This window comes from Nesoenas mayeri, assembly GCF_963082525.1.
Source record: "Nesoenas mayeri genome assembly, chromosome: 15".
Lineage (NCBI taxonomy): Eukaryota > Metazoa > Chordata > Aves > Columbiformes > Columbidae > Nesoenas > Nesoenas mayeri.
This window is the reverse complement of record NC_137559.1, coordinates 15,773,961-15,801,750: the sequence shown is the minus strand read 5'-3', so window position 1 is coordinate 15,801,750 and position 27,790 is coordinate 15,773,961. Positions and strand designations below refer to the sequence as shown.

At 44.2% G+C, this 27,790-nt stretch overlaps 2 protein-coding genes across 2 annotated transcripts in view; one reads left to right on the top strand and one right to left on the bottom strand.

Annotated features, from left to right (window-relative positions):
• Positions 1 to 15,237, bottom strand: part of IQCK (IQ motif containing K) — a gene marked incomplete at both ends in the record, with an annotated part of 38,086 nt that extends 22,849 nt beyond the window's left edge. The window contains 6 exons of the mRNA XM_080353991.1: positions 6,132 to 6,209; positions 6,330 to 6,382; positions 11,693 to 11,790; positions 13,252 to 13,372; positions 14,024 to 14,079; positions 15,192 to 15,237. Of these exons, the coding sequence (XP_080210117.1) occupies positions 6,132 to 6,209; positions 6,330 to 6,382; positions 11,693 to 11,790; positions 13,252 to 13,372; positions 14,024 to 14,079; positions 15,192 to 15,237 (452 nt within the window). The remainder of the gene's footprint in view (positions 1 to 6,131; positions 6,210 to 6,329; positions 6,383 to 11,692; positions 11,791 to 13,251; positions 13,373 to 14,023; positions 14,080 to 15,191) is intronic.
• A 1,865-nt stretch (positions 15,238 to 17,102) lies between these two features.
• KNOP1 (lysine rich nucleolar protein 1) lies at positions 17,103 to 24,923 on the top strand (the record flags this gene model as incomplete). Its single annotated transcript, XM_080353990.1, has 4 exons — positions 17,103 to 18,464; positions 22,331 to 22,399; positions 22,896 to 22,973; positions 24,612 to 24,923. 4 exons carry the CDS (start codon positions 17,103 to 17,105, stop codon positions 24,921 to 24,923), a joined length of 1,821 nt encoding a protein of 606 aa, XP_080210116.1.
• Between the last annotated feature and the right edge of the window lie 2,867 nt (positions 24,924 to 27,790).

Here is a 27,790-nt window from a genome sequence, read left to right as displayed (position 1 = left end):
CACTGGAACCTGGGGTTGTTCCTGCCCACATTCAAGACTCTACACTTGCCCTTGTTCTATTTCATTAAATGTTTCCCTGCCCAACTCTCCAGCCTGTCCAGGTCTCTGATGGCAGCACAGCTTCCAGTGTCACCCACTCCTCCCAGCTTGGTGTCATCAGCAAACTTGCTGACGGTCACTCTATTCCCTTGTCCAAATAATTGATTAATATATTGAATAACACCGGCCCCAGTACTGACCTCAGCAGTCCAGCAATGGACCTGAGAGGTCCAGCAATGACCTCAGCCAGCTCCCTCAGCACCTGCGGGTGCATTCCATCTGGACACATGGATTTATGGATGTCCAGGTTGCCTAACTGCTTCCTAACCCAGTCCTCATCAACCCAGGCAAACTCCCCCATTGTCCTGCCTTTCTCTGAGGCCTCAGCTCTACGGGGCTCCTCAGGACAGCCCCTGGCAGAGTAGACAGAGACAAAGAAGGCATTCGGTAGCTCTGCCTTCTCTGTATCTTCTGTCACCAGGGCACCCATCTCGTTCATCAGTGGCCTACATTGCCTCTGGTGTTAGTTTTATCTGCCATGTATTGGAAAGGGCTCTTCCTGTTGTCCTTGACCCCTCTCGCCAGGTTTAATTCTAAGGAGGCCTTAGCTTTCCTAGTTTCCTCCCTACACCCTCTGACAACAGCCTTATCTTCTCCCCAGGTGGCCAGCCCCTCTGTCCATGATCTATAAACTCTCCTCTTCCACTTGAGCACACCCAGCAGTTCCTGTTTAACCACGCAGGTCTCCTGGCTCCCTTCCTTGGCTTCCTACGTGTGGGGATGCTCTGATCTTGTGCTCGGCAGAAACAGTCTCTGAACACGAACCAGCTCTCTTGGGTCCCTTTATCTTCAAGCAGCCTTGCCCATGGGATTTCCCCCAGCAATTGCCTGAAAAGGCCAAAGTTTGCTCTGCTGAAATCCAGGGTTGCAATTCTGCTTGTTTTTCTGTTCCTGCCACAGGAGACCCTGAACTTCACCATCTCACGGTTGCTGCAGCCAAGGCAGCCCTCAACCTTTACCGCTTCAACCAGGCCCTCCTCGTTAGTGAGGATGAGGTCCAGCAGTGCACCTCTTCTAGTTGGCTCCTCCACCCTTTGCATCAGAAAGCTCTCGTCAAGGCACTGGAGGAACCTTCTAGACCGGCTGGCCAGCCGAGCAGTCCTGCCAACAGACATCAGGGAAGTTCAAATCCCCCATCACAACCAGGGTCTGTGACTGCGAGGCTGCTCTCAGCTGTCTGTAGGGGCCTCATCAACTTCCTCACCCTGATCTGGTGGCCTGTAATAGACGCCCACAATAGTATCACCCTTGCCAGCCTGCCCCTTAACTCTCGCCCATAGACTCTCAACTCGCTCCTCATCCCTGCCTGGACAACACTCAATGCATTGTAGTTGATCTCTCACATAAAGAGCAACTCCACCAGGACGCCTGGCTGGCCTGTCTTTCCTGACAAGGACACAGCCACCCATGAGCACATTCCAGCCATGTGAGCTGTCCCACCATGTCTCCGTAACTGCCACCAGGTCATAATCTCCTGCCTGAACACACGTTTCTAACTCCTCCTGCTTATTCCCCATGTTGCGCACATTGGTGTACAGGCATTGCAGAGAGCACGCCAGGCAAACTGATTTCACCCCAACTTCTTGTTGAAGATGTGTATGTGATTTGCTCGTGGACAGGAGCTGGGTTGCTCAATGGGCCTCCATGATCTTGCCACTAACACAGAACAAATTCTACTTGCATAATGTAATATAATTAGTAAGTCTTACATTTTCTGGCTAAAACATGCCATTTCTTTTGGAAATTTATTTTACAGTATATTATAGCTCAAGCTAGGAAGCTTGACAGCTTGCATTCCCCTTTCGCTTAATTTTGTTCATATTAATAAAGCTTCCTCTGACGAGCTTCTCTTCGGGCTCGGCTTCACCAGGGGATCATTTCGCCTTAGAGCACAATCTTAACTATCATCATCTAATGCTGCCCTGACTGCACCAGCTTAGCGCACGTACTCAGCTAAATTCATGTCAGCTGGGCTTTGGCCTACATTTATTTTAACATGAAAGAAAACCTTGGTCATTTTGGAAGAGCAGAAATCAGACAAAAATAAAAAGAAGTGTTTCCATTAAGCTGAGCAGTTTGAGCTCTGTGAGCGGTAATTAACACTTCTGCTGCTCAAGGGAAATCGTAAGTGCTGGACAAGCTTCCTGAGTTAATGGCTTCTTATAATCAGAGTTAAAACTATAAAGTTGGAGTGTGCTGGTTTGGCTGATAGGCTTTCATCCTCCCTTCTATTTTTGATCTTTTTGAGACCCAAAATTTAGAGCGAGAAAATCACAGGAAGACCTACCTATTTTACAGCAGCTATATCAAAGACATTGAACATTCTCTAAGAATGATTAATCTCCAAAGAACAAACTGAGATTTCTTGTAGCCTGCAAGGCCGACCCGAGCATTCCTTTGCTTTCATTTTCAAGTTATAAAAATGCCTGGTCTATAAAACAACTCTCAATTTGAGAAACCAATACAAAAATCAAGCAAGAACAGGACTTCATTTTCAGCATGGCAGTCAGGGGCAATATCAATCACTTCAACGGGGCAGCTTTAGAGAGGAGAAGTCATGCCAGGTCCAGTTTTGTCTGATAGAACATCCACAACGGGCTTCAGGTCAAATAAAAATAGAATCTCAGCAGCAAACGAGGATAAAAGGGAATATATCATTTGTGGCAGCAGCCAGCTGTGTGCCTCCAAGAAGGTTAAAACTGACAGCAAAACGTACACTAACTATATTCTGCTTCTTCAGCCTTTGATGATGCACAGTCTTAAAAGCCTACACATTAAATATATTGATACCTATTTTGATAGGTATGTTGTTTAAGGTCAGTTGCACCTGTAAAAGAGCATCAGTAAAATGGTTTTTAAGCACTGTATTTTACAAATAAAGCTTTACTGAGTAAAGTTAAATTCCACAAACATGTTTCTTGCTTTCTGAGCAAACTTGTATAGATCTCAATTATGTGAGACGCCTACTAATTATATTACATCATGCAAATCAAATCTGCTCTACCCATGGCTTGTTTAGAGCCGAACCAGTGAAATATCGCAGTGTGCAGAAAGCAATGCCTGTGCAAACCGGGCACATTGTGGAAAGAAAGAAATCAGTCACCCGTGCAAAATTACCCCTATTGGCCATCTGAGAACTGACAACGAAGTGAACTGGAAAGGCAGCTGAGATCAGCACATTTCACCTAATTAAAGTATTATGGGGGAGGAAGAAAAAAAATAATTAAAAAAAATCAATGTATGTATACACATATACAGATATTTGGCAAAAAGCCACGACTTCAGATTCAGTAATCATTTACAGACATATATATGGATATATTTATCTTAGCTGTCCATTTCATTAAAGCCACAATAAAGTTATTTTGTCTGTATCTGCACATTTCTTTTGGTACACACAGGTAGTTTAAACCACAAAATGTGTCCTGCAGAACTGATTGTTGGGTAAATAGCTTTATATAGAAAATGAGAAAATGCAGATAAATAAATTATTGTGAGCAAATGTTTCTTTATAAAATGTACCTCCAGCTGCTGTAAGCCCTGTAGAACATGCACACAGATGGATCTTCAACAGGCACAAAAATACTTATGCTTATTCCTAATCTAGACACATATACCATTCTCTTTTATTGGATGCAAGGGTTGAAGGTGAACTTGAACAATACCATCATTTATTAAATTCACGTGACTCTAGACTTTTATGATTATGATTCTTCAGAGCTGTGGAACTTCTTTTTTACTGTTTTCACATTTCTTTGATTAATATGCTAAAGAAAGTTGGGTAATGATACTCCCAGGATACTCAGAACAAAGACTCAGCCTGTTGATACCAAAAAATAACATTTAAGGGGGATCGGGCCATAAACAGGGATCGCTCTCTTTCCCTGTCCCTGCTTCAGGACATAGAATCTGGTTATTGCGATAGAATCATGGCTGGAAAATGCTGACAAAAGGCAACAGTGTTGCTCGTTAGCAAATTTACAGGAGTACAAAACATTCAAGGCTCTAATTCTATTTACTTGACTTGGCTCTATTAGCAGTTCTGAACGTAGCAACAGGGACATCAGTGTGTATCTCACCAAGTTTCCAGAAATTTCTGTGTCTTTCTCATTAAAAGTGTGGAAAGGCAGAGCTGCCCTTCCAGACACAGAAATGTCTTCTGTTCTCCTGGATGCAAAATGTAGATTATCAGTCGGTGTTGAGGTTCCTCCTCCTGCTTCTGAACATCAAGGATTCTTGAGGGATACAATATTTTGTCAGTGCTACAGGTAATATATTAATACAGAACCCCCTGGAAGATAAGGCACTGATACTGAGGCTTTGATTTACTGATGACACAGCAATTACTATAAATAGTAAAGCTGGAAACAAAATTCAAATTTTCCAAGCTCCTTCTGTTCAGAATGCTTTCCAAATTTAGACAAGTAACTGAAAAAGCAACACAAGAGTTTACTCCTTAAATCTGCAGCAACACTTATATTTTAACTTCTTATATTATACCACCCAACCAGTTGGGATAAGGATGTTTCCCATCACAATTTGGCCAGAGCTTTTTTGCCTATTGTCTCTTACATGTTCATAAATCCTGCTAAAAAATGAAAACTCCATTACAAATAAAAATGGAAATGACAATAAAAAGCATAGAATCAATGGCATTTTAAATGTGATATCTGGGAGGATATAATAATAAACTATTCATGACATATCCAGAAGGACATAATAATAAATTCTCTCATTTTTATTCTTATTTAATATTGCAATCTTTCACATTGCCCTAATAACGCCTACTTCATAAGCAATATTTGCCATTTTAAGATAAGTTCACAAAAAGCTGCGGTTTAATAATGATTTTAATTCTTAAAAGGCTACTGGTTTAGAGCATTTAAGAGCAAGCCTGTATCAATTTAGGTAAGACTTGGACACTTTGGTGTCCTTGTGGAGCTGGCACGACGTTATTCAGAGCAGGGGCACTAACAGAAGTTACCGGGCACTCAGGCAGTGGTATTTCTCTGGTTATTTCATGGTTATTTCTCTGGTTGGCAAAGCTGATTGCAGCAGCTCCTGCCACCACCGCTACCTCGTACCAGCTCTTTTGTTCTTGTCACCTTGCCCCGAGCCCTTCGTTTTAATCCTTTGCTTGTGCCAATACAAAGGTTTATCAGGTGAACCAGAGTGGAGAAATTATCTATATTTTATGAATAAATAGCTATACAAAGCCTCCTCGCACATGTTGGCAGAGAGATTTCCAGCTCCGAGTCAGGCTCCTGATCAGAATAACCACAGAGCCCACCAAACAGGTTTGTAGGCAGGTTGGTGTGACAAACAGGAGAGCACAGGGAACCATTTAGATCGGCTTTACTACCAGGAGAAACGTCTGTGAAACTGATCTTAGATATTAACCTTAGGTACAAACACCCATCCTCACAATTCAGTGGTCTCGAAACTGCCGTACTAACCGCTGGCTCCACAAAACGCTCCAGAAATGAGCACGACAGCCCCGCTGCCGTTCAGAACCAGCTCCAAAGGACAAAATGGGAACCTTGTTGGGAAGAGCCCAACTTTGGAGAAGGAAACTCTCACAAGTGTCCCACCGTTCACAGATGCCAAGTCGTCCATGTGTCAGAGATGCATCCCGACACCCCCGATCACGACAGGTGTTTTGAGAACAGCTGCTCACAGTTAGCACAGCAGTTTCTAGACTCTGTATCCTCAAAGATTTCTATAGTAGAAAACAGCATTGGAAACACTGCTTTGCTCCTTACGACGAAGATATTCATAATACTACCAGACTATCTGAATGCCCTGCACTACACAATTAAAATGCTTAAGAAGTCTAAGCTTATTTCTCTGTGAAAACTTCTGGTACAAAATCCCTTGTAACGAATACACCACCAAGTTAGTTCTTTGTTGCATGCACAAAAGGGCATTTAGAGGCACAATTGTAATGCATCAACGCTCTGTTACTTTTTTGGAATAGCAGGGAAAAAATAATTAAAGAAGAAAAGGTTACTCTGAGTTGTACGATAACTTACTGGTCCTTTAGCCAGTCGCTAACAAAAGGAATGGAAAAGAATTCTGTGAATGACTCGTCTTTCCTCTTCAGGTTCTTGCTGATAACAGAAAGAAAAACCAAGAAAACTCATATTAATTTAAATTTCAGCTACTCTATTTGCAAATTTTGCCTTTGAATCATTGAGTATAATTAATAGTAAAAGCCATGATTAACTTACTTGTATAACCACTCAGTTAGGAAGTCACAGGCAATAAATTTGGTCCTTTTTCTCTAAAGAGAGAAGATAGTTTCAAATTATTTATGGTCTTTGGATTGGTCACACGTTTTTACAGCTGGAATGGAACAGAAGCTGAATTGACTGCTTGCATTAAATAAAATATACATTACTTTGTCTGCTTTAATATTGCTATCACCAACAGTCAATGGCCCAGCCAAAATGTTACAAACTTTGAGAAATGCTTTCAGATCAAGTAAAAAGAGAAAATTCTACATATACTATCAATATTTGCTGCAGTATAGCTATCAGAAACGTCTCTGAATGGTGTTCTAAGTGGCAATCTATCTCATTGCAAAGAAATTAACAGAAGTCATCTGAAAATATGTTGTAAATTACTTGCCTTTTTGTTGGAAGTTCTATTATCGTACTTAAAATACTTGATCCCTTCCAAGGCACAGAAGGAACTCCAATGGAATATTGTTTCCTCCTGCATGGAACCAGCTTGAAGGTGTTGTGAATAAATACTTCAGACACATTTGTTTTGCTCAGACAAAATCCTCTGTTGGGTGGTGCAGAAAGGAAGGCAGAGCCAAGGCATGTGGTCGTGCACAACCACAGACACCATGGACATCATGGGGAATTGGGTAAAAAGGTCAAAACCTGGAGCTTTGGAGCAAAACATTTGTGCCCTTTACTCCCAATTCTCAGACTACTTCACCACCAAAGAGAATTTTGCAGAATGCTTTGCAGCGGGTTATCCTTACGGATTCGTGAAGTCAGTGCCTGTTTAGCTGCATGCTGGAAAACACGCTTTAAGTTCAAAGTTCAAAGTATGAATTTCGTTCAATACAGAATTGAGTAGGGCCTTCCTTTTCTTAGACATTTCCTCTCCACATTCCATCTCTACAGAGGGAATGTATCAATGAGAACAGGTGCTTATGCTGCTTATCACAAACCAGAGCAACCATTATGTGGAGAACATAATGTAGACTTCTGGTCGGAAAAGTGGAATCCCAGAATCCCAGACTGTCAGGGGTTGGAGGGCCCTGGAAAGCTCATCCAGTGCAATCCCCCCATGGAGCAGGAACACCCAGATGAGGTTACACAGGAAGGTGTCCAGGCGGGTTGGAATGTCTGCACAGAAGGAGACTCCACAACCCCCTGGGCAGCCTGGGCCAGGCTCTGCCACCCTCACCAGGAACAAGTTTCTTCTCATCTTTCAGTGGAGCCTCTTGTGTTCCAGTTTGCACCCATTGCCCCTTGTCCTGTCCCTGGTTGTCACCAGGTATTACTACCACTTTTTAAGAAAAATAGAATAAATACGTAATTGGAAGCTTACTGTGTGATGAACGACTTTATTCTACGCATTACCCTCACTACCTGTGTTTCTCCCTGTGCTACAATCTGATGCAAGAAGGACTGAGGAATGTGTACAGAGAGGCAGAACAAAAACCCAAAGTTCTCTGCATGGCTAATATTTTCAGTTTGGGGCACTGGCACAATCTGGTCTATAACTTCAGCTGTAGGTGAAGAAGAACAGGAACATTGGACTTGAGGTGCTGACGGATGTGAAGTTTGGAGCAAGACTGCATGGCATTCCCAGACAACACCCAGGAAAGCTTCTAATCTTATCCTCAGTACACATGGAGAGCTTTCTACAGGTATTTTAGATGTTACACGGACCGATTTTGGCTTGAACAGAACCTGAAAACAAATAGATTGTCCAGCTATTCTCAATCACTGCACAAAACTGGGTCCCTTTACTTAGTGAATTGTTTCAGAGAATAAATTCTATACCTTGACAACAAAATTCAATTTAATCTAGCAGTTGTCATTTAATCTGTTTTAAGTAAATTGCTTTTCCTTTGCAACAGAAAAAAAGAAATTAGAACAGTAGTATCAAAACAGTCATCACCAAAGGAATCAAAATTATCTTTCTTTATCCTTGTTAGATGCAGTGAACTTATAAGGGAGGAACTTGGTCAAGCTGAATATTTTCTTTATTTTGTTATTGTTTTGCCAGGAAACAGTTCACTTTGCTAGCGAATTAAATCATTACTTGCACAGCAGTCAACATTTACAGAAGGGAAAAAATGACATCAATTGACCTGCCTTTGACACATTCCTCCTGTGCTGCATGAATCAGGATAAACACAGGAAATATCTGCACAATGTGCATTGTTAATCCACAGATGTGTTTATAAACTATTTATATTCAGAATTCATTTTCCATTTTTCACTTTAAACGTGATCTGCTTGGTAATAATCATGCAGAAATACCCATGATCAGGAGATGGCAAAGTCATTAGGGGCAGGAGAACCTCTCTGACCTACTGACCACCCCCTTCTAACCCACCTCAGGTACCATTGGCTTCCTGGCCACAAGGGCCCAGTGCTGGCTCATGGTCACCCTGCTGTCCCCAGGACCCCCAGGTCCCTTCCCCCTACGCTGCTCCCTAATAAGTCATTCCCCAATTTATACTGGAACCTGGGGTTGTTCCTGCCCATCCTCGTTCTGTGGTTGCTAAGCAGAAGAAAAGTGAGAGTTATGCTAATAAAACCATTTAAAGAGTGTTCAGTTTTAATGCTGAAAAACAAATGCATTAGTAAGTTCTCATACGAGAAAAGATTAAAGAAAATAGTCACTCCCCTGGAGACATTTGACAGGATAAAGCACAGGAGAACTGCTAGGAACCTGTATCCAAACCAGCGTGGTCAGCAGGCCAAGGGCAGTGATCCTTCCCCTGTGCTCTGCATTGGGGAGGCCACACCTGGAGTGTTGTGTTCAGTTCTGGGCCCCTCAGGTCAGGAAAGAGATTGAAGTGCTGGAGCGGGTCCAGAGAAGAGCAACAAGACTGGGGAAGGGACTTGAACACAAGCCCTATGGGGAGAGGCTGAGGGAGCTGGGCTTGTTTAGTCTGGAGAAGAGGAGGCTCAGAGCTGAGCTCAGCACTCTCTAGAACTACCTGAAGGGCAGTTCCAGACAGGTGGGGATTGGGCTCTTCTCCCAGGCATCAGCAATAGGACAAGGGGCCATGGGCTTCAACTCTGCCAGGGGAAATTGAGGCTGGAGATTAGAAAGCAATTCTGTGCAGAGAGTGGTCAGGCATTGGAATGGCTGCCCAGGGAGGTGCTGGACTCGCCAAACCTGGAGGTTTTTAAACTGAGATTGGCCATGGCACTTAGTGCCATGATCTAGTGAATGGACTGGAGTTGGACCAAGGGTTGGACTGGATGATCTCTGAGGTCTTTTCCAACCCCGTCCATTCTGTGATTCTGTGAAAAAAAATCAGCAAGGGCAGCCTAATAGGTTTCTTTCATGTCCAATTTAAAAACAAAGCTTCTGCAGACTGTTCTCATCCTTATGTCAGTTTGAGGGCTGCAAATGGATCCAGCAGCTGGTGGTTTCTCTAGGTTTGGCTTTTCAGATTTTTGATGTGCACTAGACAATGCAAGAAAGACCATTTTAAATGAAGCACCTGGACAGCAGTGGAAAAGAACGCAAATATTCAGTTGTATGGCAAGCATTAAAAGCTATTGTTTTACTAGTTATTGTTCAAAAGCCGGAAGAAATGATGTCAGGGTGGAAAATGATCCTCTGACACAAGCTTGCTTTCCTGAATTGGGTTCCCTAATAGCAGGACATCTCTTCATACGACACATAAATCACTTAGTGTCTTTTATATAAGATGTGTTCATTTTTATGAAGCGTCTATACATTAGAAAATAAAGCAACACACGGACCGATATACAATCAAATTTCAGAACAGATACTTTCTAATTTACACACTATTGAAGTTCTGCAAAATTTCTCAAACTAAAAATAGACAAAGTAACCTTAGATTTGTCCTGAGTTTAAAACTGAAACGTTTCTAAGAAATCTCATATTTTTGTGTTAAGTGCTGGTTTATTGCCTTCAGAAAAAATGTAACATCTATCACGGGCTGTATTTTAAGCCAGCTGTAAGCCCTGCCTTTTTCCTATTAAAGGATATGTGCTTCCTTTAAAAAAAGGAATCAATATAGATTTCATTAAAAGTGTGATGAATAATATATATGTTCAATGTGTTCTTGGCTAGTTATTGTAAATGTGATGGCAGGAATGAAGATAATGATGTCATGCCATAACGACATGTAAATGAACCATCTTCCTATTTCACTTGTATTAATCCCGGATTATAAATATATATTCACATATCTATAAATCAATCCATTTATAGACACACACAAATCTTGTGAAGATTGGGCAAAAATTGAAATAACTTATTAAATGTACAGATCTGGATTTGCAATGTAAGTTTGGGGTACTCATGGTTAAGCTTTGTGTATTTTTACATGGACCTTTTACAAGTTGTTGTACAATGTCCGTTATCATACGTCGATGTTGTAATTGGAGAGGAGGTAGATCAAGACCTGAGATGATTAATAACCCACTAGTAACACAAAGTCCTCCTCACTTCGCTATCATTTCAATCTATAACTCCACAAACACAGACTGTATTCCTCAGATATGATCACGTAGAAAAATGGAGATACGAGATATTTTCATTGTCGTTTGTATTAATTGCTCTTTATATAATGTAGCTGCAAGTAAGAGAAGGCTCAGCTGCAGGCATAAAAATATAGAGAAGTTTTACATTGGAAAGTGTGGATGACAGGCAGAAAATAGGAAAGAAATAGAAAAATAATTACTTATACGGTTGGAGAAAATAGCAGAAAAGATGGAAGACCCCAGAGCTCCAGTATCTATTGCTGGGGGTCTGTGAGTGAGGCTCCGATGATACAATGAGCTCTATTTTGCACCGGTTCTAATGTCTTTTTAAACATTCCCTATATACAATTTACGCACACATACACTGAAAACAAATTTATGAAAATATATGACTTTTAAAATGTACCATTTTTATAAGCTCATTAATGCTTGATACCTTGCTTTCCAATTAAGTGGAATTTACACAGAATGTTAAAAAGCATCCTCTATTAGGATGCCAGATGAGCAAAAATAATGAGCAATGAAGTAAAATTCAAGTTCTTTACATCATCCTCAAATAGGTGAAGTGTATTAATCTGAAAGGAAGCCTGCTTCTCTTAAATACAACACTACTTAGGCTAGATACAACCAGATATTTACAGAGGGTTTGTTATGAGTTAGACTGTCATAATGATCAAGTGTGTGTAGCATGCAATCTGTTCTGAATTACTGGAGAAAACAACATTCAAGGCCAGATCCAAAACAACTCATGATATGTTATTTCATATTATTGTGGTTGCTTTTCTTGAAAAGACCAAATGAAGAAATAGTGCCAGTGAAAGAAAAGGCTGTGACTTCCTGAGAGTGATTTGAACTAAAGACTAAAAACTAACCTCAAAACACTTTTCCTTCTCTGCTTGATGCAGCAGCTCAGCCAGGCCGGGTAAGAGTACTGGAAATACGTAATACTCCAAGTATTCTCGAGGAGAACCTGAGCAAAACAGTCCAGCCGTCACTTACAGGTAAGCACTTAGATTTCACAAGAAGACAAATGTTACATACCATAAACTACGTCTCAGTCATTTTATCAATACCATTACAGCTTGAACTAAAGAGATTCGTTCAGTTCAGATATAGTCACAGATCTGTCTTCACTTCTCTTCAGCCAAGACAAGAAAAACTTGGGTAAATTTCACATTAAAGGTGCATCAACACAGCAGACACAGTGTGGCTCAGAGACACCAGTTTTAAATGAGGAAACTCAGATACCAGAGGCAGTTCAGCCACAGGAATGAAAAGCAACACGGACTAATTTGCCCCGACAGAAAGAGAAGTAAACTGGCCTATGCTGGACTCAGTGCTGTGACAGTGAGGCCACTTTTGGTATCTGTCCCCATGCCCTTTACAATCTGCAGGAACAGAGTTGGTCGTAAAACTGCAGATCTAGAGAGAGGGAAAAAACAAAGGTTGTATTTCAGTGGCGCTGTGATTTCTTTCTCATAATTACTTCCTACTCTCCAGATCCCTCAGGAATTTGAACGTGGCTCCATATACACAAATTTTGCACCTTGAGAGGGTGGCAGCTCTCTCTGAAGTTTGACTCCGCTTACACGAGGCCTCCTCACCCCCCTGCCCTCGGAAACGTGGGCAAAAGGAAACCTGTTTGGATCCCAGACAGTGGTTTATCGCCCGAAGTGCTGCCCTTGATTTAAAGCCAGATTGCCTGCCATTCAGCATTATTCAGGTTTGGTGTGGTCAGTAAAGCTTAAGCCATAGAAGTGTTCTCTTCTGGTAATGCTGCCGAAACATGGAATTTATTCTCAGCTTTATACCTTTAATTGGTTCATATACTGCCAGAAAATGCTGATAATTGGAAGGCCACAATATAAAAGCCAAGGGTATATAAAAGGACATGATATAAAAGCTGCTTCTGACTAGCAACAGGAATTCTTAATGAATGGAAGAGAATACAAAAAGGAGTTCTAAAATGAGTAATAAAAATACATTGCTGCTTGGTGAATTTTATAAAGTACAGACATGGATAAAAAAAGGAAGAACAAAACTTTAGAGCTCTTTCCATTGTAATTTGTAATCAGATAGTTTGAAAGCAGTTTTCAAACTCAATTGTCTCTATGTAGTCTATGGGTTCTTCATTATTAAATTAGAGGAAGAAATGCTCTCATTTCTCTGATTTTAGTGGCTAAAAAAAGTCATTTATTCAGAAGACAACAGAACTAATGTAACAGCAGGACAATGCCACCCATTTGTAATCACCAGGTGAGCTTTCTTCCCTTGGCCAAGCGGCCAAACTGGCTCCCCACGCACAGATCAGGGGACGCAGCACACAAATTCCACTTAAGAAAAGGTGTTGTAGCTGTTAATGATTTAAATGCAACAAATGAGAGAAGAAAAATCATCCCAGCAGGGTTCAAGATCATCGACTCCTACTTACACGTCTTGGGGTCGGGTGGTTCTGGGCAGGGCAGCAGCTGCTGGACAACAGGATCAGCGGCAGGGGCTGAATACGATTGTTCCATATGTGCCGGCTGCAACATTCCTGCCTCCAAAGACACCTCCTCGAGAGAAACAGAACCTATATAAATACCCCCATCAGACTGCAAAATAGCATAGATGCCAACTCAACCGGAAGAATCGTAAGGCCAACATAAAAAATACAGCATTATAATTTCTAATGTAAATATTAAATGTTTCAGTATTTTTTGAGTGTTTCAAAAGAAGGAGCTACACTTTTAAAAGTTCTGTATTTTCCAGCATAATAAAACATCCAAAACTAACAGAAGGTATGTGACTACTTTTAAAATAATATGGTGAGATACCAAAAGAATTCATTTTGCTGCTCTTAGAACTGCTGGGGACAAAGATTTAAAGTGATTTAAAGTGATTTGTCCTGGTTTTCTTTTCACCAAAATTTCCTAGATTGCATTTGTTTGGTTTTCAAACCACTCTGAACAGGTTTAATTCCACTAATTTCCTATTCACATGAATGGGAATCTCGTTTTAGGATAGTGCTACCCACGTTGCTTTAAATCAAAGGAATGATTTGGAATATTACAGTCGATGATTCACAAAAGTTATTTGCAAAATGTAGTTCTGCTTCCGTTTTATGAACAAGTCTAGTCTGTGGGTACCTATTTTTCATATTTAGTTATTTAAATGTTTCTATACCAGCCCTATGCAGATTTTTGGACTGGAATGACACTCACAGATGCACATTTTGATTCAGGAACATCTGGAAACGGAGGCTGTTCCGCTTCATACTCTGAAAGCAAAAAGAAATACAACATTTATCTAGAAGACGTTAGAAAGGCATTTATTTTTCTCCTAAACAAACATGACTTTCTAAAGGTTCTTATTCTGGTTTGAAGAAATAAAAATTAGTACCCAATATATATTTGTTTAACATGAAATCCAATGTTTTAAAACAATTGAGAACTTTAGAGCCTCTTGTCTTGGTTCAAGTCAAGCTCAAGGTGCTCAGATGCTTGTGCAGAATTAACCATTGTCTTTATTAGTATATAATAACGCTTTTCAACTTGAATTCCTCTATAATCAATGAAATCCCCTGGATGTTGCTAAGTATTACTGCCTCAAACCAACGAAAAACAACAACAAGCCGTACACAACTCACATAATGACTGAGTGAGTCAGGATATGAAAAGTAAAGGAGGAGGACGATGGACCTGATATGAAAAAACAGATTAGGGAATACAGAAGATTCATGCAGCCAAACCCAGCGGGTTTACCATTATAAATAGGGGATTTACGCGCATCGCTGTTCCCATGTGTAGTGCGGATGTCTCCACGCAGCCACGTTCAAATAAGCTACTTTATTCTCACATTAAAACCAGCCGGTTTAATGCAAAATACCTATGTGAAGGCACCGCAAAGTTCTAAGGGAGAACTGCAATGGAGCAGGAGCACCCAGGTGAGGTGACACAGGAGGGGTCCGGGCGGCTGGAATGTCCGCACAGAAGGAGACTCCACAGCCCCGTGCAGCCCGAGGCTCGGGCGCTGCTGCGGGCGCGGGACGGACACACGCACACGGCGCTGCTGTGAGATGGCAGCAACAAGTCACCAAGGCTGAGGGGCAAAGCGCGGCCGGGCCGGCGCTGCGTGCCGGGGACGTTGTTCTCCGGGCGGGCCGGCGCTGGGGCGGGAACGGAGCGGGAACGGCGGTGCAGAGCCCGCACCGGCCTGGGCCCGGGCGGCTGCGCGGGCGGCCCCGGAGAGCCGCGGTGACTGAGGCGGCGAGGACCCCGGTGACTGAGGCGGCGGGGGCGGCCCCAGGCCCTGCCCGCGGAGCTGCAGAACCCGCTTGAGGCCGGGGCCTCCCTACCCCAGCACTGGCAGCGGCGGGACGGGCGCTCCCACCTGCGCACACCTGCTCCCAGAGACGCGGCTGTCCGCCCGCCGCCATGCCCGTGTCCGTCTCCATGCCCGTCTCCATGCCCATGCCCGTGTCCATGCCCATGCCCGTGTCCATGCCCATCTCCATCTCCATGCCGACGCCGCCCCGCGTTACCGCAGCAACCGCTCCGCCAGCCCCGCGGGGCGGGGCGGCCGCGATCCCTTCCGGGTCGGCGGGCGCGGCTGCACGTGTGCCGCGGCAGGTGAGCGGGGCCGCCCCCGGGCACACCGGGATCCGCGCGTTCCATCCGGGGGAACCACCGCAGCGGGGCGGGGGGACCCGCGGGCTCCCTGCGCCGGGAGGGGGGTCCTGCCCGGCGGTTCCGACCCGGCCCGGGGGCTCCGCGGGCTCAGCAACCCCGGAGCGACCGCCCGGCCCATGGGCGCTGCTGCTGGTTGTGCAGGTTCATTGAAGGATTTTGTCAGGGTGCTGGTTGCGGTCGGGGTGGTGAATGTTTTCCTAGCAGCTGCTCCGTGGCTGTGTTTGGGATTTAGCCCAGATTCCAGTGTAAGTTGGGGAGCGACCTGTTGGAGAGCAGCGTAAGGGAAAGGGACCTGGGGGTCCTGGGGACAGCAGGGTGACCATGAGCCAGCACTGGGCCCTTGTGGCCAGGAAGCCAATGGGACCTGGGGTGGGTTAGAAGGGGGTGGTCAGTAGGTCAGAGAGGTTCTCCTGCCCCTCTGCTCTGCCCTGGGGAGACCACACCTGGAATCTTGTGTCCAGTTGTGGCCCCTCAGTTCCAGCAGGACAGGGAACTGCTGGAGAGAGTCCAGCGCAGCCACCAAGATGCTGAAGGGAGTGGAGCATCTCCCGTGTGAGGAAAGGCTGAGGGAGCTGGGGCTCTGGAGCTGGACAAGAGGACACTGAGGGGGGACTCATTCCTGGGGATCAGTATGGAAAGGGGCAGTGTCAGGAGGATGGAGCCAGGCTCTGCTGGTGACAACCAGGGACAGGACAAGGGGCAATGGGTGCAAACTGGAACACGGGAGGTTCCACTGAAAGAGGAGAAGAAACTTGTTGGGGGTGAGGGTGGCAGAGCCTGGCCCAGGCTGCCCAGGGGGTTGTGGAGTCTCCTTCTGTGCAGACATTCCAACCCGCCTGGACACCTTCCTGTGTAACCTCATCTGGGTGTTCCTGCTCCATGGGGGGATTGCACTGGATGAGCTTTCCAGGGCCCTCCAACCCCTGACACTCTGGGGTTCTGTGAAGGCCCTTCAATCCTGTGGATTTGTCATTGATTAAAATATAGAAAACCAAGTAGGAATAAATAGGTTTCTCAGCAGGGAGGTCACCATGCAGGTACCAAAGGCTTCTTTGCCGTAACATGCTCAAGGCATAAATGTCCTCAGAAAGGGAATGAACAGCAAGAATGAGAAACTGCAAATGGAATCTAATTCAAGGTAACAACTGAGGTGCCTTGAGAGGGTCTTGTAATGTTAAGCGGGCAGTAAAGTGATGTGGACTTCACTCTTAAATAAGGGAAAAGTCACACATATGTGAAAAACGACCTTAGCTATAGTTAGTGATTTATATGTGTGTATGTTTTGTCATTTGGGGGAGATTTTGAGAGGGCAGATATTTGTGTGAAAATGTCACGCTCAGCAGCTGTCAAAGAGACAAATGCAGAGCTACAAGGTAACTAGGACAGCAATAAAAGACCAAAAATCCCCCTTGACCGCTCCGGTAGGGCATTTTCTCAGTGCTGCAGGCAGCTCTGGTTCCTCCCATCGCGGAGCGCGGGTTATGAAACTGGAAAAAGGGTGTTGGGATAATGACATGGTGGGAGTGCTTTTAGAATAAACGAGGCCCCAATAGAGCAGCACTCGTGTCTCCTGCTGGAGCAGCGCGCTAACATCTTCGTTTCATTTTTCAGAATGATAATAAAGAAAAAGGGAAAAGGAGTTCCTGAGAACCCCATACAGAAAAAGAAAAGGGTGAAGAGTAGCAAGAGCCAGCCTGTCATTGAAATCAAGAAAGGTGTTCAAACTGACACTGGAACTGAGGGTGAGACAAAAACAAAGGTACGGAAAAAGGAACAATTAAAAGAAGATGAATGCTTAGACCAGTTAGAACTGAAGAAGAAGAAGAAGAAACACAAGAAAAAGAAAGTTGGCTCTAAATTACTGAAAGAAGCGCGTTCAGAAGGCTTTGTGAGTACAGAGAGCCATCCGGATTCGGAACCTCGAGAAGAATCGCAGGAACTCATTAAAATTCTCAAAAAGAAGAAAAAGAAGGCCCAGTGTCATTGTTCCTTATCGCTGGAGAACAATCAGAGCAGAGGTGTGGAGCTCTCACATCATGCCACAGCTGGTACCAAGGAAAATGAATTTGCTTTTAAACGAAGCAGACAGAACGTTGCTTGGAGTTTGGGGCTGGATGGTGAAGTAACTAAGAAAAAGAAGAAAGGCGTTTTGAGTTTTTCATTAGAGGACGGTGAACATAAACTGTGTGAAAAAGCTCATAAAAAGCCACACAAACACATTTCACCGGAAAAAGCTTTTAGGGGTGAGAACCATGGGATAGAGATTATCCAGAATGATGGGGAGAGTTACGTGAAAAGGAAGAAGAAGAAAAAGAAAGATAAGTCTGCCTCCTTTTTACCACTGACAGATAACCAGGAGGACATCAATGGAGTTCCCAATAGCCCCACGGCATTAAGTGACTTCAGAAAAAGGCCAAGAAAGAATTCCCAGGAAATTACATGGACAAATACAGAGGAAGAGGAGACTACTGGGAGTGTTAGAGAGAGCAAGAGGAAGAAGAGAAGCAAAGATGTTTGTTCCTTACCATGTGAAGGTGATCGGGACCGTGGGCACAGAGCTCCTGACAAGCAGCTCCCAGCACAGGGAGACGCTGAGTCTGAGGAAAAGGAGCTTTCTGGGAAAAAACACAGAAGGGATATCGTGGATAATAACGAAGTCATCAAGAAGAAAAAGAAGGTTCGGAAAGAGGAGGAGGAAACAACATACTCAAACGTTTCTCTAAACAGTGCATCTAAAAGCCAAAAAATAATGCTACTGGAAAGCAATAAAAAGAACAAAGAGAGGGGAATGAAGCGAGCGGAGTGTGTCACAGGGGATGGGGGAGATCAGGTGCTACGCGATAGTAATCGTGTGCTCTGTGACAGAAAAAGGAAAAGAAGAAAAAACGAAGTACTGCAGGACTTTGCTGAAGATCCAGGTTCAAAAGCAAATACACAAAAGATCGAAAGAGAAGAGGTGGGTGATGAGGCGCTGGTGAGTTGTGAAAGAGCGCGGGGTCTGTGCACCCTGAGCTGCGGCACCGGCGGCTGTTCAGGCCAGTCCCTGTTTGCGGGTGTTGTGTCTGCTCAGCATGGGGCTGCACCGGGTCAAAAGGGGCTCCTCTGGGTTTTGGGAAGCGGGATCAGCTCATCTTCATCAGCCACCAAGATGCTGAAGGGAGTGGAGCATCTCCCGTGTGAGGAAAGGCTGAGGGAGCTGGGGCTCTGGAGCTGGACAAGAGGACACTGAGGGGGGACTCATTCCTGGGGATCAATATGGAAAGGGACAGTGTCAGGAGGATGGAGCCAGGCTCTGCTGGTGACAACCAGGGACAGGACAAGGGGCAATGGGTGCAAACTGGAACACAGGAGGTTCCACTGAAAGATGAGAAGAAACTTGTTCCCGGTGAGGGTGTCAGAGCCTGGCCCAGGCTGCCCAGGGGGTTGTGGAGTCTCCTTCTGTGCAGACATTCCAACCCGCCTGGACACCTTCCTGTGTAACCTCATCTGGGTGTTCCTGCTCCATGGGGGGATTGCACTGGATGGGCTTTCCAGGGCCCTCCAACCCCTGACACTCCGGGATTCTGTGATCTATTGATTTTGACACCTCATAGTTGTGAAATGCAGCAAAGGATTGTTTAATGCCCACTGCTGTGGTCATCCAGTGTTTTGATTGTGAAAATGTCAATATTACAACTAACAGCAAGTATTCGCACAAAAAGAAAATGAGTATGTACAGTCATAGATGTTCTCCTGTCCCTCCTGCTCCTAGCAAAGCGGCAACCCTCCTAAAATATAGGATTTTAATACCATGTCATTTAACCTGAGCAGGTTGGTAACTTGAGCATCACGAGTGCATCTAAGCCTGTTTTTTATACTTCCCTTCAAGCTTTTGCTGCTGTTGCTGCTGCAGGTGCATAGTGTGAGAAACAAGAAGGAAATTTAGCCAAAATGTGGTGCTTAATTTGGATGAAGCTTCAGAGCAAATCTTAAGAATCTTCATTGCAGCCCAGGCCTAGTGCACCGATGTATACATTTTGATAGAAAAATAGCAGGGGGCAACCTAAACTCAAATTCTTACTTAAATATAAATCTCTGCAAGAAAAGAGAAACATTTGAGAGATGTGTAAATGGTAACTGAAGGTCCGGCCTGTTGAAGGGAACCCCACCCCACCCCACCCCATCTCATCCCACCCCACCCCACCCCACCCCATCTCATCCCACCCCACCCCACCCCACCCCATCTCATCCCACCCCACCCCACCCCACCCCATCCCATCCCATCCCACCCCACCCCATCCCATTGTCCTGCCTGTTGCCACTGCTGGGTGGAACAAACACAGAGTAGAAGATTCGAAATACAGAGGTTTTGTCTTTGATTTTTTTCCCCCAAAATTAGACTACTAAGATCTGGGTTTATTGCTTTTAATTTTTTTTCCTTTTTTTTTCCCAAACATTCCTTTTTTTTTTAATATATATGCTTAGGGTCATATTTTAAAGCTATTTAAGTCCCTAATGTTAGCATCTGCGTGCCCAGCCTCTGTCGTCAATAGGGGTCAAGCTTTGAGACACTCAGAAATTCAGTAATTATGCGTCTGTATATTTAGGTGCTTATACAACTTTGATAGCAGCTCATTACAAGTCATTAGCAGCTGCTTTTAATTTTCATAGGTAATGGGAAGCTGCGCTCTGGTTGGTTTTTATCCAGCAGAGGGGAGGTCTGTGGAGCGCACTTCATGGTGTGCAGTTCTTTGTTATGCACTCACATACGCAGTTTCTTCGTGTTCTGGGGAAAGCTGGCTGCTTTCTGGGCTCTAATGCTAATGATTAAGTACAGATTTTATATAAGCAGGTTCTTCAGCCTTTATGGAGATGCATATACATTGTTCTCCACAAAGCTTTGTGGTGGGATTGTCTCTGGTTGTCAGTGATTCGGTGAGCAGGTGTTTGGGGCTTTCTACTTAAGTTTTCTTCTTTTGACCTTTCAAAAGTGGTTTTATTGCTGGGATGCGTTTTCTAATTAAATTGACATTGCCCTTTTGAGACTGTTAGACATTATTTGGGTTTGCACAGCTGCTCACGTTCTGTGGAGGCGAGATAAGCCTGACGGTGACGAGTGAACTTGCAGGATGGTGGTGACAAGTTACAACAGACAGCACAGCAAATGCTGCGCAAACCATCGAGGAGAAGGGTGTAGAGTGACGTGTTAGCAATAGGACAAGGGGCCATGGGCTTCAACTCTGCCAGGGGAAATTGAGGCTGGCGATTAGAAAGCAATTCTGTGCAGAGAGTGGTCAGGCATTGGAATGGCTGCCCAGGGAGGTGCTGGACTCACCGGCCCTGGAGGTTTTTAAACTGAGACTGGACATGGCACTTAGTGCCGTGATCTAGTGAATGGACTGGAGTTGGACCAAGGGTTGGACTGGATGAGCTCTGAGGGCTTTTCCAACCCCGTCCATTCTGTGATTCTGTGTGGTTTGGTTTTCCCTCTTCAGCTCTGTCCTTTAATAATAAAAAGTAATTCATAGAAGACTGAAGATTGGAGCCATCCCAGGCCAGGCTGGACGGGCTCTGAGCAACTTGAGCTGGTGAAGAATTCCCTGTCATGGCAGGGGGGGCACTGGGGGAGCTGGGAAGGTCCTTCAACCCAAATTATTCTGCAATTCTAAGTCTGGGTGAAGCAGTTCTAGAGAAACCTCATTCTCGCCAGCCCAGAAGACACCGCTGTCGTCAATGGCTGATACTGATATTGCATTCAACTATGTTGTAGTCCTGAACCATTTTCTAGTCTTAGTGTGTCACCCATGCTGCCGTGTGCCTTGAAAACCCCTGTTGGGCTCGTGCAGCAAGCAAAAGACTCAGTTTTTAAAGAAAACGTGGAGTGATACCCACTTAATACCAACGACTGATATTTTTCCTGTTGGATGGTGTTGCATTCGGGGTGGGTGGAGTGGGGAGAAGCCAGGAATCGTTTAATTGGACACCGTCCTCCTGCCGCCGGATCCTGTCGCGATGGTTTTCCCACTGGTTTTGATAGATCTGAAAAGACAGGACCAGGCCACCTAGAAGTAAATCGGGGGTTGGTTTTAGCTTTTCCTTTTCACCCAAGAGAACGAGCTCCTGATTGCAGACGGTGTCCTCGTGGTTTTTAACGGTGCGTGTAATTGTGCGCGTGTGAAATCAGCTTATAAAAGGCAGCTCTGGAAAACAAGGTAAATCATGGAGGGCTTTAAATAAAACTAAACCCTCACAAAAGGTAACAGCCGCTTCTGCTGACAGAAGCACGTTACACATCTTTTCCTTGTCTTGGTATTCCCTGGCTATTTCATGCTTGGATTACAACGTTATAGCTCTATCCATAGATCTTCCCTTTGGCCACCTTTGCCAGGCTGGTCTAAACTTACGGCTGTAATTTATCACTGTCCTGGACTTGTCGCTGATCCCATTACGCCGGATGCTCAAAAATCTTCCTTAATGGGAAGCGTATTGGGAACCATCATCTGCTCTGCATTTGCACAGAGGGAGGGAGCACAACGCAGCTGCCTCTTGGTTGTTCTTTTTCTAAGTGGCTATTGGGATCAACATGTCTCAAGCTTGGCCTGTGGTTTCAAAGAGCCATTATCTTACCACATTTTTTTTTAAGTTTTATTTATGTCCCTTATTTCTTCCCTGGGGACAAAATCTCTCCATAGAAATACACTGGTTTAACTGGCATTTCCAGCTTAGATCAATTACTTCTCACTCCAGAACAGTACTGCTGTATTGCTTAGTATTTTTCCTACTTTAATGGTCAGAGCTGTGTAAATTCTAATTAACCAGAATGGATAAAAATACTCATACATGCTTTTTCCTGTTTTACAGGAACATGCGGATGATGTAACTATTGTGCAGGAGAAGAAAGGAAACTGTGATGAAGTTAACATAGACAAGGTATCCTTTGTCTTAATTGTGTGAGATATGAAGCAAGTCAGTATTTAATGCACGCATAGAATTTATAACAAAAATCTGCCTTGTTGCTTGTCTACACCAAGATTTCCCTAAATAGAGCTCTGCTTAAAGTGTGCGTTGCCTTCCAGGTGTGGAGTCCAAAATATATAGCCCCAATCAATATCAGAAGCTTATAGTAGTTTATAAGGTTAAATACAGGTTTCTTTGCCTCATGTCGATGTTGTCAGCTTCAGTGTAGCTGTTACCTGCATTAGAAGATTAAACATAAACCAAAGTATTAATCTAAAATACCACTTGAAAAGTCCCAGTTGTTGTGCTGAGTGTGTCAAAGGATCACGTGCAACTTTTAAATTATCCTTGCGAAAATTTGAAAAGAAAAACTTATTTTATTCTTCCCTTATCTTTTCCTTGCGAATTGAATTAACCGCGGTGTAACGGGCAGGAGATAGCGTCTTGTGCTGTTTTTCCTGTGTGCTAGGTGAGGCGGCAGGCTCTGCAAGAAGAAATTGATAGAGAATCGGGCAAAACTAAGGTTTTCAGTCCCCAAGCAGAACAGGTACGTATGAACCTGGATGTGAGGGAAATATTGTGTCCCAGAGCACGTTCGTGCAGAAATCACTGCAGTGTTTTGTATGTGGCCGAGGAAGTTGGACACAGCCACACGGTCACGCTAGAGAATGGGGTTGTGGGATCCCAGGGGCGTCTGGGAGCTGAGCAGTGAGTTCCCACAGCAGCTGGTGTTGTACGGAGCTCTAATTCCCATCATCAGGCCTCAAAAGCAACAGTTTCTCTGGAGAAGGAGCCACAACAAATTGCAACAGAAGCACTTTCTGCTTGCTGTGAAATATAAATAATTGTAGGCTGTGGGACAGCAGTCATGGGATTGTATCTGAATTCTTACCTGGGAGATTTCTCAGACATTCAGAAACGGACGCACGGGGAAAGGTGAAGGGATGACAACCGGTAACGTGTGTGATACTTACAGTCAGTCCTCTCCAAACTTTGACCTCTTCACTGCAGCCTTTGAAAGCTGATTCTTGACTCTTTGCGGCCTGCTCAGTCCGTCTCCTGACAGCTTTGCAGTTCACTTACCAAAATCACAGGGTTTGACGCGCCATCATTAATTTTGCAGCTGTGCAGATGTGTCCCGTTCCAAAGGGGGACATAAATGTATATATATGTGTGCTTGCATCTGTATCACAGACCTGGGCTTATACGGCAACTTGTCTTTGAGTCAGCTAAAAATACTCAAAGGTTATGGGTAGCTTTCTTTTAACAGCAAGTATTCTGGCCTGTAACAGTGAATGATACTCCAGCGTTGCAATATTGTGCAGCATGCCGTGTGTAGTGTTGGCAGCCCGGTGCAGAATGGTTGTTTCCATGCAAACTACAGCTGTTCAGTTGGGAGGATTTCAGCCTTACTTAACCCCACAACTAAATTCACAGTTTTTTTCCTTTGATGTAGCCAGCTCAGTCTGTTTAATTAATGATCAAACATCCTTCCATTTAATATCACCCCCCAATTTTGAAGGAAAAATGGGGAGTAGCAGTCCTGCCATAAACAGGTATAAATGACCGCAGAGCTCCTGGCTATGGCTCAGGAGCCAAATCAGATCCTGGAATAATGAAGCCTGTTGTTAGGTAAGCCAAAAGTTCAGAAACGTTGTCCTATATGCTTTGTGATGTATTTTGTGTTATCCACAGTTCTGCTTGTACTCGGACAAAAGAAAAATCCTGAAAATTGTGGAGTGAGTTATTTCAGTACCGTGCAGGGCAGTTAATGCATGGGAGGCTTTAAGCCAGACGGAACGGTGTCCCCAAAATGAACGTAGCAAGACCCTGCAGCAAACAACAGTGACCTGACCAGGCAGGAGGGAGAGGACAAGATAACAAGTGACAGGGGGAAGAAGAATTCAGTCTGACAATTGTCTGAAGGGAACGGAAGCGATGGGGCAAGGTCTGGCTCTTGGGACTGGGTGGATGTTGTCCAGAGAGCAGAACAGCTGAGATGTCCAAGGACAGAGGGAGGGAGGTTCTGAAAGTTCATTGATTCCAGGTTAAATGAACTGAAATGCTAATGAAGATGCGCTCAGGCAGCTTTTGTCACATCCTTTGGGAAGTCTTCCAGCCTTGTCAGCCCTGGCTTGCCTGCCTTAGTCTCGGTTTTATTGAACTGTACTGTTTTTCCTCACAGGATACGAGGTTCGGCCAGTGGAGCACAGCTGCTTTTCAGAGTCCTGAGCAACAACTGAAGTTCTTGAGGTTGATGGGAGGCTTGAAAAAGGGCTCCGCGCCTCCCCGGGATCCCTCGGTGGCTGCGCACACGGCGACCAAGGCCCTGGGCAGGAACGGGCAGGACGAGCTGCAGCGGAACCTGGAGATGCAGTTCCACAAAGCAACGGAGCTGAAGCAACACAGAGGAATCGGGCTTGGATTTCAACCTGCTGCCAACAAAAAAGCATACATAGACAAATACGCGTCCAGGTCTATAAAATTTGAAGATTAAACCTCTGAAGTAATAAAAGGAAAACTCAGCAGGCAGTTTTTGTTTTCTACATATTTTTGCTTGAAATAAAATACAAAATGTTTACGAAATTTGATTTATGAGGCACTTTTAGTACAAGTTTTCAACTGCATACGCTGGATTTTCAGCTAAACAGTTTTTTAAACATTTCCAGTGTTTTCCACAAAGCAAAAGCAGGTATGTGGGCAATGCCTGCAACAAGTTGAAACAGTAATTTGTTTAAAAAAATGATGTTTTCATAAACTTATTTTTAGCTACATCTCAGTGATTCAAAAGGACTTTAGTGTTCTGTAAAATCTTCACATTTTTACACTCTTAGTTCTACAAAGTGAGTGTTTTACTTGGAAGAAACTACTGGTGCACCTACAAGTTTGATGAGGGGAGACTTTTACCTCAGAAAGCAGTTTCTTCAATATTAGCATCGTCATGACAATAATGGATAGCACTGAACATCCTTCGTATTTTAACTTTCCTCTGGAAGTTGGATTTTCAAGCAGCAGCTGTTACCTGTGAATGAAGGTATTGCTTTCTGGAAAGCAGCACCCAATGTATGGATCCTGACTTCCTAAATTATAGAGAGCAAGGTAATTTTAACAATGTGTATGTTGGGCTCATTAGGCATCAATCTGAATGAAATTTGTAGCCTTTAGGTTTTCAGACAACCTGCACTTTCACTGGCTTTTCAATGAGTACAAACCATGAGGCTGCAGCTGTGTGTTTTGCTCAAACTCCAGCGTCCAAGGCCGCCTGTCAGTGTTTTCCTTGATGTTACAAAAAGACGGTGCAAAACTGTCCTGGATGTTATTACTGGCCATGCTGTTTGTTACGGGAGAGCGTTGTTAAGCTTTATGAAGCTCTGGTTCTAAGCAGAACACAACAGCATCTCAGCCACAGCTGCTGCAGGGCAGCAGTGGCTGATCCACAGGGGAACCCAGAGCCGGGTTCATGGCTCTGCTTACCCAGCTCTTGGTTTTTCTGCCAAATTAGCTAAGATCACAGGACGTCAGGGGTTGGAAGGGCCCTGGAAAGCTCATCCAGTGCGATCCCCTCATGGAGCAGGAACACCCAGATGAGGTTACACAGGAAGGTGTCCAGGCGGGTTGGAATGTCTGCACAGAAGGAGACTCCACAACCCCCTGGGCAGCCTGGGCCAGGCTCTGCCACCTTCACCCCGAACAAGCTTCTTCTCATCTTTAAGTGGAACCCCCTGTGTTCCCGTTTGCACCCATTGCCCCTTGTCCTGTCACTGGTTGTCACCAGCAGAGCCTGGCTCCATCCTCCTGACACTGCCCCTTTCCATATTGATCCCCAGGAATGAGTCCCCCCTCAGTGTCCTCTTGTCCAGCTCCAGAGCCCCAGCTCCCTCAGCCTTTCCTCACACGGGAGATGCTCCACTCCCTGCAGCATCTTGGTGGCCAATCATCTTCACACCAACTGATCTACTAAATTTCTTGCTCTTTTAAGGCAAGCTCACTTACCACAATAGACTCTTCAGTGCATCGTTCCACCTGAAATCAGCCACCTCCAGCCAAACACACACTGGACAAAACAACAGTTGGGTCCAACGTGTTTTAGGCAGCTCCTGAGGGAGAGTGAAGATGATGCAGCAGCTCCAGCTGAGGGGTTTGCTATCGAACCACTCCTTAAGCTGAACTTTTGCTCTAACGTCGAAATAGGCCCAAAGCAGGTATTTTTGCAGTGTATTGTTAACTTCTAAGCTTGATGTTTAGAGTTTGCTCCTGATAACTAAGTACAGTTTTCTGAGCGATTTTTGCTCTAAAGAAGAGCAGTAAAACATTTGAAAGCATTTCTCATGGCAGTCTTGCATTAATAAAGAAACCAAAGTTACACTGTGAGACAACAGGCAAATGCATTAACAAAGAAAATTAATAAATTAATAAAGAAATATTAATAAAGAAACCAAAGTTATACTGTGCTCAAGAGACCACAGGCAAACACTGGTGCGTGCACAGGACCAAGGACAGTTTACATGGCCCTGAGTTTCCATCTTGTAGAACCTGTATCATTAAAATAGCTACAACTGAAGGTTGGAAAGGTTCAGTAGCAAGTCAATACCACTTCATAATTATCTTGTATTCCTGCAGTTTTACTCCGCTTACGTATATACCAGGACCAGAGGTTCGGTTCTTTACAACCTTAACACAGAATCCAGATTTTACATGTACCTGCTTCAATAACCACCAAGGAGGTGAAAAACATGCAACAAGAATGGTTTAATAATTTGAGTGGTATTTATTATCAGCTTGCTAACTCCTTAAATACATGATTCTAGCAAAACCGATTGCTCGATTAGCCTTAACAAATACAGCATTTTGTGCAAAAATATATCTTGTATCCATAAGGATTTAGCTCATTCAGATGAAATACCACTAAGCAAAACCAGCAGTAGATGCGAGGTCTCAACATGGTTCCTCACGTGGGACAGAAGTAGCGAGAGTGAGATTTATCAGCTGTAATAGCAGCACATGGAACTGAGGTCCACAGGGTAAGGTGATAAATTTGTATATACAAAGAAACTCTCCCAGAACAGATGAACTGCGTATTGTTTTATTCGGTGACGCTGAACTTTGCATACGTTTCCATTTGCCTTGCAGACAGCACTTGAATATTCCTTCAATTTTACAAAACACCGCTGAATTAAATGAAAGCACGAACATGTCTGTCAAAATGTATTGTAGAAATCAGAGCAGTGACACCTTCGGCCATTCTTCTCTTTTATTGGAACTGACCGAACAATTGTCGTCAGCGTCCCAAAGCAGAAGACAACTTAGTAGGATTATGACATTGAAATGCTGCTTTCTACGCAGGGGAAAGATGATAATGCAAGT